Genomic DNA, 14,371 nt, shown 5'->3' on the forward strand with positions numbered 1-14,371 from the left:
ATATTTGTCAAAAGCTTTGTCTGGTGTAACAAGATGATGAAAAGAAGAGGGAAATTACTTGCATTACCCAGTTAGCCACTAAATATGTAACTGGTGCAACTAAGCTGGCCTCTTGAGAGTTTTTCTACAATTATTGGAGAGAAGGAAATATTCCAGAAGGCTCTTTCACAAGTTGATTTTGCTGGAGAAATGTTATTTTTCTATTTACTGTAGAGGAAGAAAGCTAGTTGGTTAAGTCTGGTGTCTCTGGTTCAGTGCTACAAATATGGCTCAAAAATATAGCTTAATTTGCCAAGACAGATAGAAATAATTGACCAAACTGCAAAGGTACATGGACGTAATTAAAGTAACATAAAAGCAGCAGTTAATTTAAAAGTAAAAAGATGAAGTATCAGGGAGTAGGACGATACAGGTTAAGTATTACAATAATAGAAATTATATAACTAATCAAACAAGATACTTACGAGCTGCATTTCTACTTTGGCATTCCATAAAGGAGTGGGAAAGAGTAACATAACATGAGGCAGAATAGAAGAGCAGTAGAAGGAAATTGAATATTTAAAATACTCTTACTTTGTCTGTGAGGTCAAATTTATTATGAAAAAATGTCTGCAAAATAATAGTAATAAACGGCTCTAAAGAGAAAAAAAAAACTACGGATAAACATGATCTTAAATTAAAAAAATCCCATGCAAAGACTATTTTGGAAAAATTAGTTAAAAAAATAAAAGAAAAGAAAATCAGCTTGCATTTAGATGGCAATTTAAATTTGAAAAAAGCATTATTATTGCAAAGTATTAAAAGTTCAATATTTACCATATTTTCTGGGCATTTCTCACAAACAACAGAGGACCCACCATTATTAGAAACCATCCTGTATCCTGGCTGACATTCACATGAACTACCTGAAAACAAGAACAAAAACAGTTTTAATCTATGTAAAAACTGATTTTTCTCACAGTACAAACAACTGCTATTGTTCTCAAGAGATCCATATATTTTTTTAGATATACAACTAAAAGACCTGAGTAAGATGGGCATGAAAATCAGCTAGCTTTTTAAAAAATGTTCATGTTACCGTTTGTAGGAAGGTTTTCACAAAATGTCACTGGGTTGACTGATACACCAAGGGCAACAAGGGTGAACCCACAGAGCTTGTGTTTTTGTATTTTTTCTTAAGCTCTATCAGTTGGTCTAATAACAGATAGAATCTATGCGTATAAATCTTGCCACAATGCCACTCTCAGGCCATTCTCTTTACACCAGCAGCATTAAAATCTGTATTCATTTTTTATCCCTTGAATAAGAAGCCAGTTTTAAAAACATGTTTATATGTAATAAATTTTTTCAAAATAAAAATGTAGTTTTAAAGATATTTTAAACTCAACACCTTTAAATTTTGCATGAGGATCAAGCTTTCTGTTGAATGTTTTTCAATGGATAACAGAACATACCTAATATTTGCTATTAAATTAAACCCAATGCTACTTTCTAAGCACCTGTAACTTTTTTTTTTCCTAAGAGTTTTCAGTCTCGCTATCATGGACTGTATGTTTAAAAATATACTACAAAATAAAATTGATGCTAAGTACTAATGAACTATATTTATTATTACTTATGCTCATAGAACTGTGCATGTAAAAATCATGTAGAACTTTTCAAAGTTCTATAACCTTAACGCACCTTAAAGCTTCCTCACCAGACCAGTTTTACAGAAATGGCATTTCTGAAAATGATCAGGGATTGAGTCAGAGAACACCAAACTTGCTCTTAATGACACCAAAAGAAAAGCCCAGTAGGATCAGATCAAGGAAGAGATGTGAGGAGTTGTGATGTTCACTGTGTGAACAATAACTAATTTTTTAGGCATGTTGCTTGAGGGCAGAACCCACAGGCATGAGCTTGTCATGAAGTACATGGCCAGAGAGGCTGAGGGAGCTGGGGTTGTCCAGTCTGGAGAAGAGGCGGCTCAGGGGAGTCCTCATTGCTCTCTACAACTGCCTGAAAGGAGGTGTGGGGAGCTGGGGTCGGCCTCTTCTCACAGATAATGCCATAGGACTAGAGGGAATGGCCTCAAGTTGCTCCAGGTGAGGTTTAGGTTGGAAATGAGGAGACATTTCTTCTCAGAAAGAGCAGTCAGGCATTGGAAAGGGTTGCCCAGGGAGGTGGTGGAGTCACCGTCCCTGGGGGTGTTCAAGGAGAGGCTGGACGTGGTGCTTAGGGACAGGGTTTAGTAGGTGACATTGGTGGTAGGGGATGGTTGGATCAGATGATCTTGGAGGTCTTTTCCAACCCTAACGATTCTTTGACTTGTACAGTCCCAAACAGATTTCAGACAAGATTCAAGGAGCAGGCTGAGTGGCATCTACCTGCACTGCTCCAGTCACGTGCTGTGGAAAAGCTCAAATCCTTGACTTCCCCCGGGAATTTACCTTTCCTTGAAGCCTTGGAGTTAAAGGAAGAGACAAGGCTAAAAGAGCATTATGGATTTAGCTACCTACATTACCAGGGCTTTGAAAACTATTAGAGCGTATTTTTTCAGCAAATGAAGTATGGAGTTACTTTTGTAAGATACCACGCCGGTGGTGGGCAGCAGTTACACACGAAGCTATCTGCATCTGACCACTGCCAGTTCTAAAGAGAGATGCTGTCAGGTATTAGTGTCGGATCTATCAGCCTTCCAGTACCTAAAGGGGGCTACAGGAAAGCTGGGGAGGGACTCTGTGTTAGGGGGTGTAGGGACAGGAAAAGGGGCAACGGCTTTCAACTAAAACGGGAGATTTAGGTTGGATATAAGGGGGAAATTCTTTACTATGCGGGCGGTGAGGCTCTGGCACAAGCTGCCCAGAGAAGCTGTGGCTGCCCCATCCCTGGAGGTGCTCAGGGCCAGGCAGGATGGGGCTCTGGGCCGCCTGTGCCGGGGGGCGATGTCCCTGCCCGGACTCCCCACGTCCCGCTGCCGGGGCCGCCGCCGCCGCCCCCCGCCTCGCTCACCGCCGGCGCTCGGTGTCTGGTTGGCCGCGCAGGGCCCGCAGGCCAGGCGAGAGACGTCGAAGTACCGGGCACGGCCGCACTCGGCGGGACGCTGCAGGGGCAGCGAGAAGCCGCGGCCGGGCGGCAACCCCGCCACCAGCAGCAGCAGCAGCGGCGGCGGCAGCGGCAGCGGCAGCGCCATGGGCACCGGCGGCCGCGCAGCCTCACGGCGGGGCCGCCCCCGTACGGCGGGCGGGAGGGACCGAGAGCGGGGCTGGGAAATAACTGCGGGAGTTAGCGGTCCTCAGGCGCTGCCAGGGCTGCTCGCGGCACGCTGGGGAGTCTGATTGTGCCTCGTGGGCGGCCTGCTGGTGGTTGTGTGTTAGTGTTGCTTGGAAACCTGTTACTGTACTCTGCGGGTCTGCTCTGCTGGGTTGTGCCTTGTGAGCAGGCTGTGCCCCTGCAGCCCACGGGTCCCACACGGAGCAGATCTCCACGCTGCAGCCCGTGGAGGAGCCCCCGGTGGAGCAGGTGGATGTGGCCTGGAGGAGGCTGCGGCCCATGGAGAGCCCCCGCAGGAGCAGGCCCCGGGCCGGAGCTGCAGCCCGTGGAGAGGAGCCCACGCAGGAGCAGGGGTCTGGGGGGAGCTGCCGCCCGTGGGGGACCCGTGCTGGAGCAGTTTGCTCCTGGGGGATGGACCCCGTGGTACGGAGCCGTGTGGGAGCAGTTGTTGAAGAGCTGCTGCCTGTGGGCAGCCCCCGCAGGCTCAGTTCAGGAAGGACGGCATCCCGTGGGAGGGACCCCATATTGAAGCAGGGGCAGACATTGACCGTAAAGAAGCTGTGGAGATGAAGCATCAGGGACTGACCACAGCCCTCATTTTCCCTTCCCCTGCACTGCTCGGGGGGACGAGGTGGAAGAGGGTAGATGGGGTGAAGGTGGTTTTAGTTTGCTTTTAGTTCTCGCTGCCCTAGTCTTGTTAATTGGCAACAAATTACATTGATCTTCCCCATATTGAATCATGTTGCCCCTGGTGGTAAATGGTGAGCAACCTCCCTGTCCTTATCTCAACCCATGAGGTTTTTCAAGGGGAGTGAGAGAGCACCTGTGTGGTGCTTGGCTACCTGCTGGGGTTAAACCACAACAGAAACATGTTATGTTTTGGTCTCTGTTTCTAACACCCCTCCCAGGGATAGCAAACACTTGTCATAGGTATTTCCCGTTGCAATGTTGCATGTGTTTTTTTTAAAAACATCTCCAGTGTTTTTAATCAGGACAGACAACTTCCTCTGTATCAAGACATGCCTGGGCAATGGCACCATGAAAGTTAGTTTTAGAAAAAAAAATCGAGAAAAAGTAGTTTCTTCCTGTGCGAAAATTATTACTCAGGTATCTCAATCCTTTTTTTAATTATTATTTTTGATGTACAACTACTGCATCTAAGCCCTTTAATCCAAAGGGTTAATGATTTCACAGAAGTCCTACAACTACCAGCAAGCTGCTGGGTCCTAAGAAGGCAGCTTCACAACTTGTGGCCAACCACCTGTTGTTTTCTAGGGATTTTCTAACACAGAATGGATACCTGCTTCCCAAAACTCAAACCCAAAGGACAGGAGGACCTCATCATACTAGTTGCTCAACTACATCTCACTGATGTCTCAGTTACACTGTGTATTTTTACTACCAGGAAATTTATTTCTGGAAGAGAACAGGCAATCTGCTTTCAACAGTGCTCTGGGGATGGCTCTGTCAAAAACACTGGCACGAATTCAACTTCTTAAGCTCAAGTTAATCTTAGAAAAGATAGATAAGGACTGCTCGGATGATCGAGAGGGTGAATCTGCCATAAATGCTGATTTTTGTCCATCCAAAGCATTGTTCTTAACACAGTGTAAAGAGCTGATTAATAGCCAAGATTTTTTTTTGTATCTGTGCAGAGATGGGTGCTAGGTGGTAGCTCCACAAAGCTAGCACACACCTCACCGCTGAAAATTCATTTTTATACTTACAAGTTATACACAAAATTACCACAATTGGTGGTTACGTGAGAAAAACTTCTTGTCAGCTATTTCCCTTTCTTGTTTCTCTATAAAGGCACTGTGACCCTTTAACTCCTTGTGCAGGCTCCAAAAGCATTAGGCTTAAAGCAAGGAGGGGGCTATTTCTGACCAGGAGGTGTGGTTTTTGGATGTAAAAGAGGATTGTTCACCTGAAGTTCAGCCAACAAGGCTCTGTATTTCCTCAGCTATTACTTACCCTTTGTTTTTGACAATTATTGATGCATTTGTTTTGCTAGAGCTCCTTTAATTCATAGAATCATTAAAGTTGGAAAAGACCTCCAAGATCATCCGGTCCAACCATCCCCAAACACCAACATCACCCACTGAACCCTGTCCCTAAGCACCACGTCCAACCTCTTCTCGAACACCCCCAGGGACGGTGACTCCACCACCTCCCTGGGCAACCCGTCCCAGTGCCTGACTGCTCTCTCTGAGAAGAAATGTCTCCTAATTTCCAACCTAAACCTCCCCTGGAGCAACGTGAGGCCATTCCCTCTAGTCCTATGGCATTATCTGTGAGAAGAGGCCGACCCCAGCTCCCCACACGTTCCTTTCAGGTACTTGTAGGGAGCAACGAAGACTCCCCTCAGCCCCCCCTTCCCCAGAAGGGAAGAGGGACGGACAGACGAACGCCACGCGCATGCGCAGTGCCGCAGCGCGGCTCCCCTCAGCGCCGCCCGCTCCCGGCCGCGCGCGCCAAAGCGGCGGAAGGACCCGCGGGGGTCGCGCACGCGCACTCGGCCTCCCCCGCCGCGGGCTGCCGAGGGGGGGGGAAGCGGCGGCGGGCGCCATCTTGGCGGAGCCGTGCCGGGAGCTGCGGGCGGCGGGGCTGGGCGCGGAGCCTGTCCTAGCGGCGCGGCCGGTGGGTGATGGCTGGCGTGAGGGGCGGCGAGCGGCTTCCCGGGCAGCCTCCGCTCCCCGAGGGCCGCCGGGCTTCCCTACCGCCGCCTCTCGGCAGCCCGGCCCTCGTGGAGCGGTGCGCGGCGGCTGCCCGGGCCCGCGGCCCTGTCACGGCGCCTCCCTTCCTCCTTCCCTCCCTCCTCTCCTTCCCTCCCCGCTGCTGCCGGCAGCCTCGCTCTGCCCCCCAGACGGAAGGACGGATCGTGCTGGGAACCGCCGGTTGTTCGTTAACCCTCGTGCTTGTTCGCTTTTACGGTCGGGGTGTTTCCGTGGCTGCTCCTCCTGGCTCGCACGTCTGCTGCATGCGAACTGTTGTAATCTCTTTGCGTTGTGCTAAAAATGCTAGTTTAGTGCAGGCTTAGCTTCCATGAAGTGTTTTGTTTGTTTATTTATTTATTTATTTTTGAGGGAGGTGTTTCTTGAGTGAAGCTCTAATGGCATACAGAGTTCACAGGGGCTGTGGAGGTATAGGTGTAGTACTGCTTTCCGGTTAACTGAGGCAAATACAGAATTTCTTAAAGCATTGACGTGCATACCTCTGCTTTTAAACTTGCCATGAGGTTGCCAGTTTGTTCATTACGTAAACCTTTGTCCTCTGAAGTCCTTGTTCAGTTCGTGAACATGCATCGTAAAAGTCACTCATTCTGGTCATTCATTTAACAGTTGGATGGCTTAAATACAGTTCTTACCACTTCTTGGTTGTTTAATATATGGCTACTGAAAGCTTGCTATCTGATCTTACGCTTCTGTTTGTGGATTTCTTGAGTGTCACGTTAAGATCTGGAATCAGTGTGTCTGGTTTTAAACACTGGAGGTTGTGTGTTGGTCCACCCAGGAGAACTTGCCGTTTGTCACCGAAGAAATACTGAGGAGATCTGTTCTGAATGCTGTTTAAAAATGAGGATGAGAATGCAGAATTGCGAAATTCAGAACAACTACAGATAAAGTGCATCATCAAGTAGCAGGGCAGCGGATTTCACTTTGCAAGACACGAAGGCCCTGTGAGAAAATCCTGCCCTTGAATTCTCTCCTTGCTTTTTTGGCATGGCCATCACATCTGTTGAGAAGATAGATTAAAAAGTGCAGAGGGTCTGGCTGGGATGGAGCTAACTTTCTTCGTAGCAGCCGCTGTGGTGCTGTGTTTTGGATTGGTGGCTGGACAGTGTTGACAACACACCAGTGTTTTGGCTATTGCTGCGCAGCCCTTGCCCAGCGTCAAGGCTCTCTCTTTTCCCCACTCAGCCACTGCAGCCAGCAGGCAGGGAGTAGGCAAGAGGTTGTGAGGGGACGCAGCCGGGGCAGCTGACCCGGACTGACCAAAGAAATGTTCCGTGCCATGTAACGTCATGCTCAGCAACACGAACTGAGGTAGAGGAAGAAGGTTTTTTGTTTGGTTTCTGTGGAGGGGAAGAGCCTTTTTGGTTTCTAAGTTGGCTGTTGTTTGGAGGCAGGCTGGGAATCAGTCCACCTGTGGGAGGTGGTGAGTGATTTCCTTTGTTTTGCTTTTTTTTCTTCAGTTATTAAAGTTTCTTTACCGTGACCCACAAGTCTTCTTGCCTTTCCTATGATTTTCTTCCCCATCCTGCTGGTGAGGATGGGGTAAACAATCAACTGTGTGGGTGCTGGCTGGGGTCAACACTCCCCCAAAACACATGGAGAGCTGATGGTTTTCAGTGCAGGTATTAGGCAGTTGGTTTGGGTTTGTTGTGTTTACAAAGTGCTGACGGAGAAGTGACCTAGAACGTGGTAGTTACAGAATTTGGTCTTTGCTCTCGTTTTGCTAGGCTTAAGTGGAGCGACTAGTTACTGTGATCAATAGATAACTTGGCATCAGGATCTAGTGCCTTACGGTTGTTGAGCAAGGGTTTTGCACAGGGCATATTCACAAATGCTTGTCATCGGGGCCTTGGACTCTTGTGTTGTTTTAGAGGGATGTAGTTAGTTGTTCTGGGAGCTCGTCTTTGTTTTGAGAGTACTGTGCTCTGTGTTGTGTGACGTTAGACGATAGTGTTGAAAATTTGGATGTGGTCAAGTCAGTGGATTAAGTGATACTTGTTCTTACTTGTGAAAGGCAGTTAACGGTTAGGGAAAATACTGAACTCTGCTTTGTGAATTGAAGCACTTGCTGAAGTTTCTCCTTGCTGCCTAATTTTGTTCTTTTGATAGTCTTCACTGTGGACATTATGTACAGTGCTGGACTGGTGAGTAGCGTACTCTTGTTGTGAGCTTTGAAAGCAGGTGGATTTTGGAAGAATGGACACTTCATAATCTTGAGATCGACTTGCGCATCTTTCAAGGACTCAAAGAATTGAGGGTTTTCCCCTCAATTCGCTGTCAATCTGTTTGATTTCAACAGTTCGGTATGGCACAATCGATGACCAAATAACCTCATCGTGTTTTCATCATTTGCAGAAGTCAACTTAACTTTTGAATTTCCTTTGCTTCTAAAATGGCAACACAAAGATGCAGTGCATAACGTGTTGGAACGTGGAAGGAGTTCTTCATTTTATCCCAGATTGTGGTTTCGTTACATGCCTGGCTTTAATATTAGCCACTGCTATGGATGAGCTGCAGCAATGTAGCACAGTTTGTAAACCAAAGTACAGATATCAGCCATTAATTGTGTTTCATTTTCTTTCCACAGTTAAGTTGATTTTACAGAATTTATCAGGTCTTCCAAGCAAAAACAGGTAAGCTGCCCAAAGCTTAACACTTCTCACTGAGTATTGTGACGAGATCGTACACAGCCTTTTTTTCTCACAGTCTTGTGGCTGGGAACTAGGATATGCTCTCCTGAGTGCATGTGGCTGCTGCAATTAATACTCTGACTACATGAAAGAGACAACAGTTTTGAACGCTGAGAAAACGTACGGTATTGAACAGAACCGATCACTGGTTAGAGCAACTTGTCAAAGCAGTCAAGTCATCAGTGTTGGTGAATTACTTCATTTCCCAGTGTCGCAATTATTCTTTTTCCTTTCTCCTTTTATCATCTAGCATTTTCGGTGTTTATGTTCCCAAATGTCCTGTTCAAAAGCAAACAGGATTATTTTTTTTGTTCCTTGGGACTGGGCAGAGATCTCCGGCATACGGCAACAATGCCACGAAAGACTTTAGGTGTTCTTCAGGTATCGTGGATGGTGAGGAGCGACTGAGGTGGATTTTGTTGCCCTTAGGATAGGGAATACTGATAGACTTGTGCACGTGTGCAGGTGGAGTAGCTTAATTGTTCTGACTAATCAACTTTCAGCGAATCTTGTTTTAATCCAATTCTTTTGAACGTGTGAGTTTTTTCGTGCCTTCTCTCTTGATTGAGACAAGGGCATTCATTAAAAAGGCTTAAGTGTTAAGATACTGTAATAGCTGAGTACTAAAGACGTGCTATCATGTGTACCTTTTTGTCTGCAGGTGATTTTTGCTGTGGGTTGAGCTCAGCATGGCTGTAGTCATCCGTTTACAGGGGCTTCCTGTTGTTGCGGGTCCTGCAGATATTCGTCGTTTCTTCTTGGGATTGAATATTCCCGATGGAGGTGTGCATATTATTGGAGGAGAAATTGGGGAGGCTTTTATTATATTTGCAACAGACGAAGACGCACGGCGTGCCATGAGCTGTTCAGGAGGGTTTATCAAGGACTCCCGCGTAGAGCTCTTTCTCAGCAGCAAGGCAGAGATGCAGAATACCATAGAAATGAGCCGGAAACGATTTGACCGAGGGGGCCGAGAAACTCTGTCTGGGTCTAGACGAACAGGTGCTAATGGTTCTGGTGCATCGGGTGTCGGAGACATTTCGCATTTAGTCGCGGCTATTACGAAAGGAATAAATAAGTCTGGTTACGGTCCGCCAAACCACCCGGAGGCTGGTTTCCATGCCAATGGCACGAGACACGGTGATGTAGGCATGCCTAAATCAAGCTATCAGTCAAGAAAGGATTCTCATGCATTTAACCCAGATGATCTGTACTTATTCCTGCGTGGCATACCGTACTCTGCGACAGAAGATGCGGTGCGTGCGTTCCTTTCCGGAATACGCGTGGACGGGGTGATTCTGATAAAGCATCGTAACGGTTTAAACAATGGTGATTGCTTGGTAAAATTCGCTACGCCTGGTGATGCCTTAGAGGGACTTAAACGCCACAGACAGTACATGGGGCAGAGGTTCATAGAAATCAGTCCGACTACGGAGGAACGGTGGATTGAGTATGGCGGGAGGGTAGACGTGCCGAATGAGATGGATCACTTCTTCAAAGAACGTTCTCCAAGAAGTTCGGGCTACATGCACGCAAGGAAACATTCTCATTCGAGATCACCAAGGAGACAAAGAACGCGCTCTCGTTCACCTCCCAGCCAGGAATATTACATACACTTAAGGAATCTTTCAACTAACGTGGAGAAGAGAGATTTGAGAGCTTTTTTCCCTGATCTGGATATATGCAGCAAACAAATCAAGCTTCTAACGGACAAGCATCAGAGGAGGACTAGAGATGCCTTTGTGATGTTAAGGAGTGAGAGAGATTATCAGGCTGCTTTGGAGTGCCATAGAAAGGTTCTTCTCAATCGTCCCGTTTACATTTTTCCAATTTCAAGGAAGTCTATGTTGAAAATAATTGATTCTTACGAGAGGAGAAGATCTCAGGAAAGAGATCTTCCTGGACAGGCCATGACAGAAAAAAGTTACCGGGAAGGTCATTCTGGCCCTAAGGTGTGTGCTTATGTGAGGAATTTTCCATTTGATGTGACAAAAGTCGAAGTGCAAAAGTTCTTTGAGAGATTTGATATCGATGAAGATGACATTTACTTGCTCTATGACGACAAAGGAGCTGGGCTGGGAGAAGCCTTAGTGAAGTTTAAATCTGAAGAACAAGCCATGAAAGCAGAGAACTTAAATCGTCGAAGGTTCTTGGGAACGGAGGTGTTACTGAGACTGATATCTGAAGAGCAGATGCAAAAGTTTGGTGTAACTGTTCCGTTCTCGGCCCCAAATGAGATGCAGGGGCATTCACACGCGTATGACAGAGGTGAGCTTTCCCGTCCGGTTGGTTCACCGCCTGGGCCGCCACAAGGGCCACCCATGCACTCGTTTGGTCCCCCTGGGAACTTCAGGCATCCTTCTGAATTTAGGCACCCCCCTGAGAACTTCATGTGCCCTCCTAAGGATTTTAGAGGCCCGCCACCCCTCATGGATTTTGGTGGTGACAGCGAACACTTTGGCAGAATGGAGTTTGGGAATAATAAAATGGGGAATTTCCCAGAAGGAAGATTTATGCCGGACCCAAATTTCAGTGGTGGTGGTGGTTCTGACCGTGTCGTTCCTATTCGATTGAAAAATTTACCTTTTAAAGCGACTCCTAATGAGATTCTGGATTTTTTCTATGGCTACAGAGTCATACCGGAGTCGGTTTCCGTACAGTATAACGAACAAGGGTTGCCTTCGGGTGATGCCATTGTTGCTATGACAAACTATGAGGAAGCGATGGCTGCTATTAACGAATTGAATGATAGGCCAATTGGTCCCAGGAAGGTTAAGCTGAGCTTGCTGTAAAGGAGGAAAAGATGCTCTAGAATAAAGCATTCTAGATTTGACAGTATTGACAGTTGTTTTTACGTTTTTAATTACTAGAAGTTGAAGAAGAAACGGTTTCCATCAACGGTTGTAAATAATACCTAGTTGGGGTGTTTAGCTCTGGGTTGAAATACCTGTACGGTTAAGATATGAGACATGTATTGTGCCTACTTCTTGTGGCAGAGAAGAGCCCTGAAATTTTGGAGGACATTGAATATTTTACAGCAAGGTATAAAAGCATGGATTTCTAATGCTTTGTTTTTTTCTTCTTTTTTTTTTGTTTGCTTTAATTCGTGTCCCCTGACTTTGCATCAAATACAACTGTAAGTGCTGGTTGACTGACCACGCAAACGGTTCAAAGAGAAAAACTTCAGTGCTATCTGCATTAGTCAGTAACAGTTTTTATTGAGGTTAGCTTAATAAAATTAAAAAAGACTGATTTTTTTTTTTTCGTGTAAGCTGTTCAGGTTTTGTTCGGTTTCATGTGTTTGCAGGCATCCCTATTAGAAGAAAAAAGATCTGTTCACATTAGCTGGCTTTGCTGGCTTTGCAACTTTTTTAAATAAAAAAGAAGTTGTTATTAAGTGTGTGTCTTATAATTAAAACTTGTCTAGTTACTCACCTCAACTATTTTCAGCATACCTGGGTCTTTGTGAGAATGATGCTGGCTGCTTTCTGTGGAAGGATTGAACTGTTCAAAGTTTGTCAACGTAGCAATGAACACACAGCTCACAAAGACTCCAGGATCTCCACGAATCGGGTGGACAGGCTTTCTTGCTCTCTTCACTCAATGTAGTACCTTTGAGGCAGAAAATGAATACTAAAATTACAGCAAGAATTTTGGCTTCAGCCTGAACATTCAGTGGTCTTTAGTTCATCTCCACGTGCTTGTTATATGAATATCAACTTGCTAATGATGGCTGGATGCATTCTGGGTCAATACATAATCAGTTTTAACTAATGTGTCACTGGCAACCATGCTCACGAGCTGTTTTATTCTTTCTTGTATAACAAAACAAACTGTCAGTGTTCGGAATGCTTTGACAAGTTTGGTACCAGCGTACACAAACTTTAGTAAGAAATAAAAACTATCCCGATTGAGGAGAAACCTCTGCATCTTCAAAATTCAGGCTTAGTAAACTGGTGTGAATACACCGTGGCAATCACAACTGTAGTGAGATAGTACTTGGATTACTAAAGAATTTTAGGAAGTTTTGGCAGTTGCCTCTGAAACGAAGACAGCACACTTGCTACTCGATGATGAAACCTAGTTTTAACCTTTGCTCAGGCAATACCAAAAAAAGCATAGATTGATAGAGCAGTTGAGGTTGAGAAGGGACCTGGAAGTCTCCCATTCAACCCCACTGTGCAAAGCAGGGCCAATTAGAACACGTTAATCAAGGCCTTGTGCCTTGGGTTTCCAGTATCTCCAAGGACAGAGACCACCACAGCCTCTCGGAGGAGCCTGTTCCAGTGCCTGATCACCCTTGCTGGAGGTCAAACCTTAATTATTCTTTTATGTGAAGTCATCATCATTACAAAATTTCACGTAAGCTCTTTAGAAATTAACAAGACAACCCCCTTCATCTATCATTTTTAAAAGGCTAATACAGCTTCATTTCTTGTGCATATTACTTGTCTTCTAAGTGCTGAGAAAAAAGCATTTTAAATGAGAATGGTAATGCCAAGTTCATAGGTGTGGATTCCTCAGCAGAACTTCGATAGGGCCAAATTTTAAAGCCTGGATACTTTCTTGCTGACTGGTAGGAACTTTAGAAGTGTGCTGTCCTGAATGCTCCTCTGAATTTAAATGGAATAAAAAAAAACCCTGCTGCTTTTCAGAGTTGCTATAAAAGTGATTGAAAAGCCAACAGACTGTAGGGAAAATAATAGCATGCCAAAGGGATCCTCAAAATAAAGGTGCATGTTCTAATCACGCCATTGAAAACTTTATTTCTGTAAACTAACATTTTTACTACTAATTCTTGCCTCTATTACCTGCTGTTGTTTTGTAAAGAATGAAAGCGACTATTTTCTCCTCCAGGTAATGTGTAGCAGCTGGAAGAATTTAAAAACACCAAAATAGGGGTTGTCAAATACTGAATATAATTCGGTAAATTTTTTACCGTGCCTCTAGAGTAGTGTTGCTCCATGCAGAGGTGCACATAACACGCATTTTTGTAAGCAGCAGGATTTGGGGACTGGAAGGATAAGGTAATTTAGTGGGTCACTCGTTGGTCAGGTGTGAGATTGTTTTGGAAGAAGCCTACCCCAATGGCATTGTCTGCTCTCAAGAAATTTTGAGTAACTGCTGACAAGGAACTATTAATTTGGGGAACGGTAAACTTTTCTTTTACTCTAGTGAATACATGAAAAGGGTCCCAAAGCTTATAATGGCAGAGATCATAATTAAGGCATTTTAAAGCGTTGCTTGTTTGCCCTGTAGCTACTTAATCTTAAATTATAGATGAGAGTTTATGACTACTCTAGGTTAATCTATGAAATGTCTAATTGATAGACCAGATTAATTTTTTTGTGAGTTACGTGAAGCTCTGCTTCAAAGGATGTACAGATCTGAAGCACAGGGAAATTAGGGCAGGATGCCAATACATCAGTTAATAAGGTTAATAGGATAGTTGATTCTTAATTTTTACCTGTTTTCCAGTTAATATTTTTAATTGGGACGTGTATATATAGTTTGCATTCAATTCTGATTCTGCTTGAATAGGCTGGTACAAGTGCATGGTGCGGCGATAGTGTTCCCTGCTACAAATAGTTCAGATGTTTAAGCTTTGGAGGCACTCAGTTTTCAGAGTAAAGGACACATCAATGACAGCAGTCTGTAATTACATGGCGTGAATTGTTGCTCTTCCTTTTT

General features: G+C 45.1%; 2 protein-coding genes across 3 annotated transcripts in view; one reads left to right on the plus strand and one right to left on the minus strand.

Annotated features, from left to right (window-relative positions):
* The window catches only part of TMEM67 (transmembrane protein 67), a 32,031-nt gene extending 27,854 nt beyond the window's left edge, over nt 1-4,177 (minus strand). Inside the window, exons 1-2 of the mRNA XM_083825603.1 lie at nt 2,995-4,177; nt 817-905 (exon numbers count right to left, since the gene is read on the minus strand). Of these exons, the coding sequence (XP_083681729.1) occupies nt 817-905; nt 2,995-3,175 (270 nt within the window). The 5' untranslated portion in view covers nt 3,176-4,177. The remainder of the gene's footprint in view (nt 1-816; nt 906-2,994) is intronic.
* A 1,598-nt stretch (nt 4,178-5,775) lies between these two features.
* Nucleotides 5,776-12,077, plus strand: RBM12B (RNA binding motif protein 12B). 2 transcript variants are annotated; one of them, XM_083825733.1, is made up of 3 exons: nt 5,776-5,895; nt 8,578-8,623; nt 9,342-12,077. In XM_083825733.1, exon 3 carries the CDS (start codon nt 9,370-9,372, stop codon nt 11,470-11,472), a length of 2,103 nt encoding a protein of 700 aa, XP_083681859.1. In that variant the 5' UTR covers nt 5,776-5,895; nt 8,578-8,623; nt 9,342-9,369; the 3' UTR covers nt 11,473-12,077. The 2 variants fall into 2 exon arrangements, with proteins under 2 accessions (XP_083681859.1, XP_083681860.1); XM_083825734.1 differs by having other exon boundaries at nt 5,789-8,623.
* The last annotated feature ends 2,294 nt before the right edge of the window (nt 12,078-14,371 follow it).

Source organism: Anser anser (genome assembly GCF_964211835.1).
Source record: "Anser anser genome assembly, chromosome: 2".
NCBI lineage: Eukaryota > Metazoa > Chordata > Aves > Anseriformes > Anatidae > Anser > Anser anser.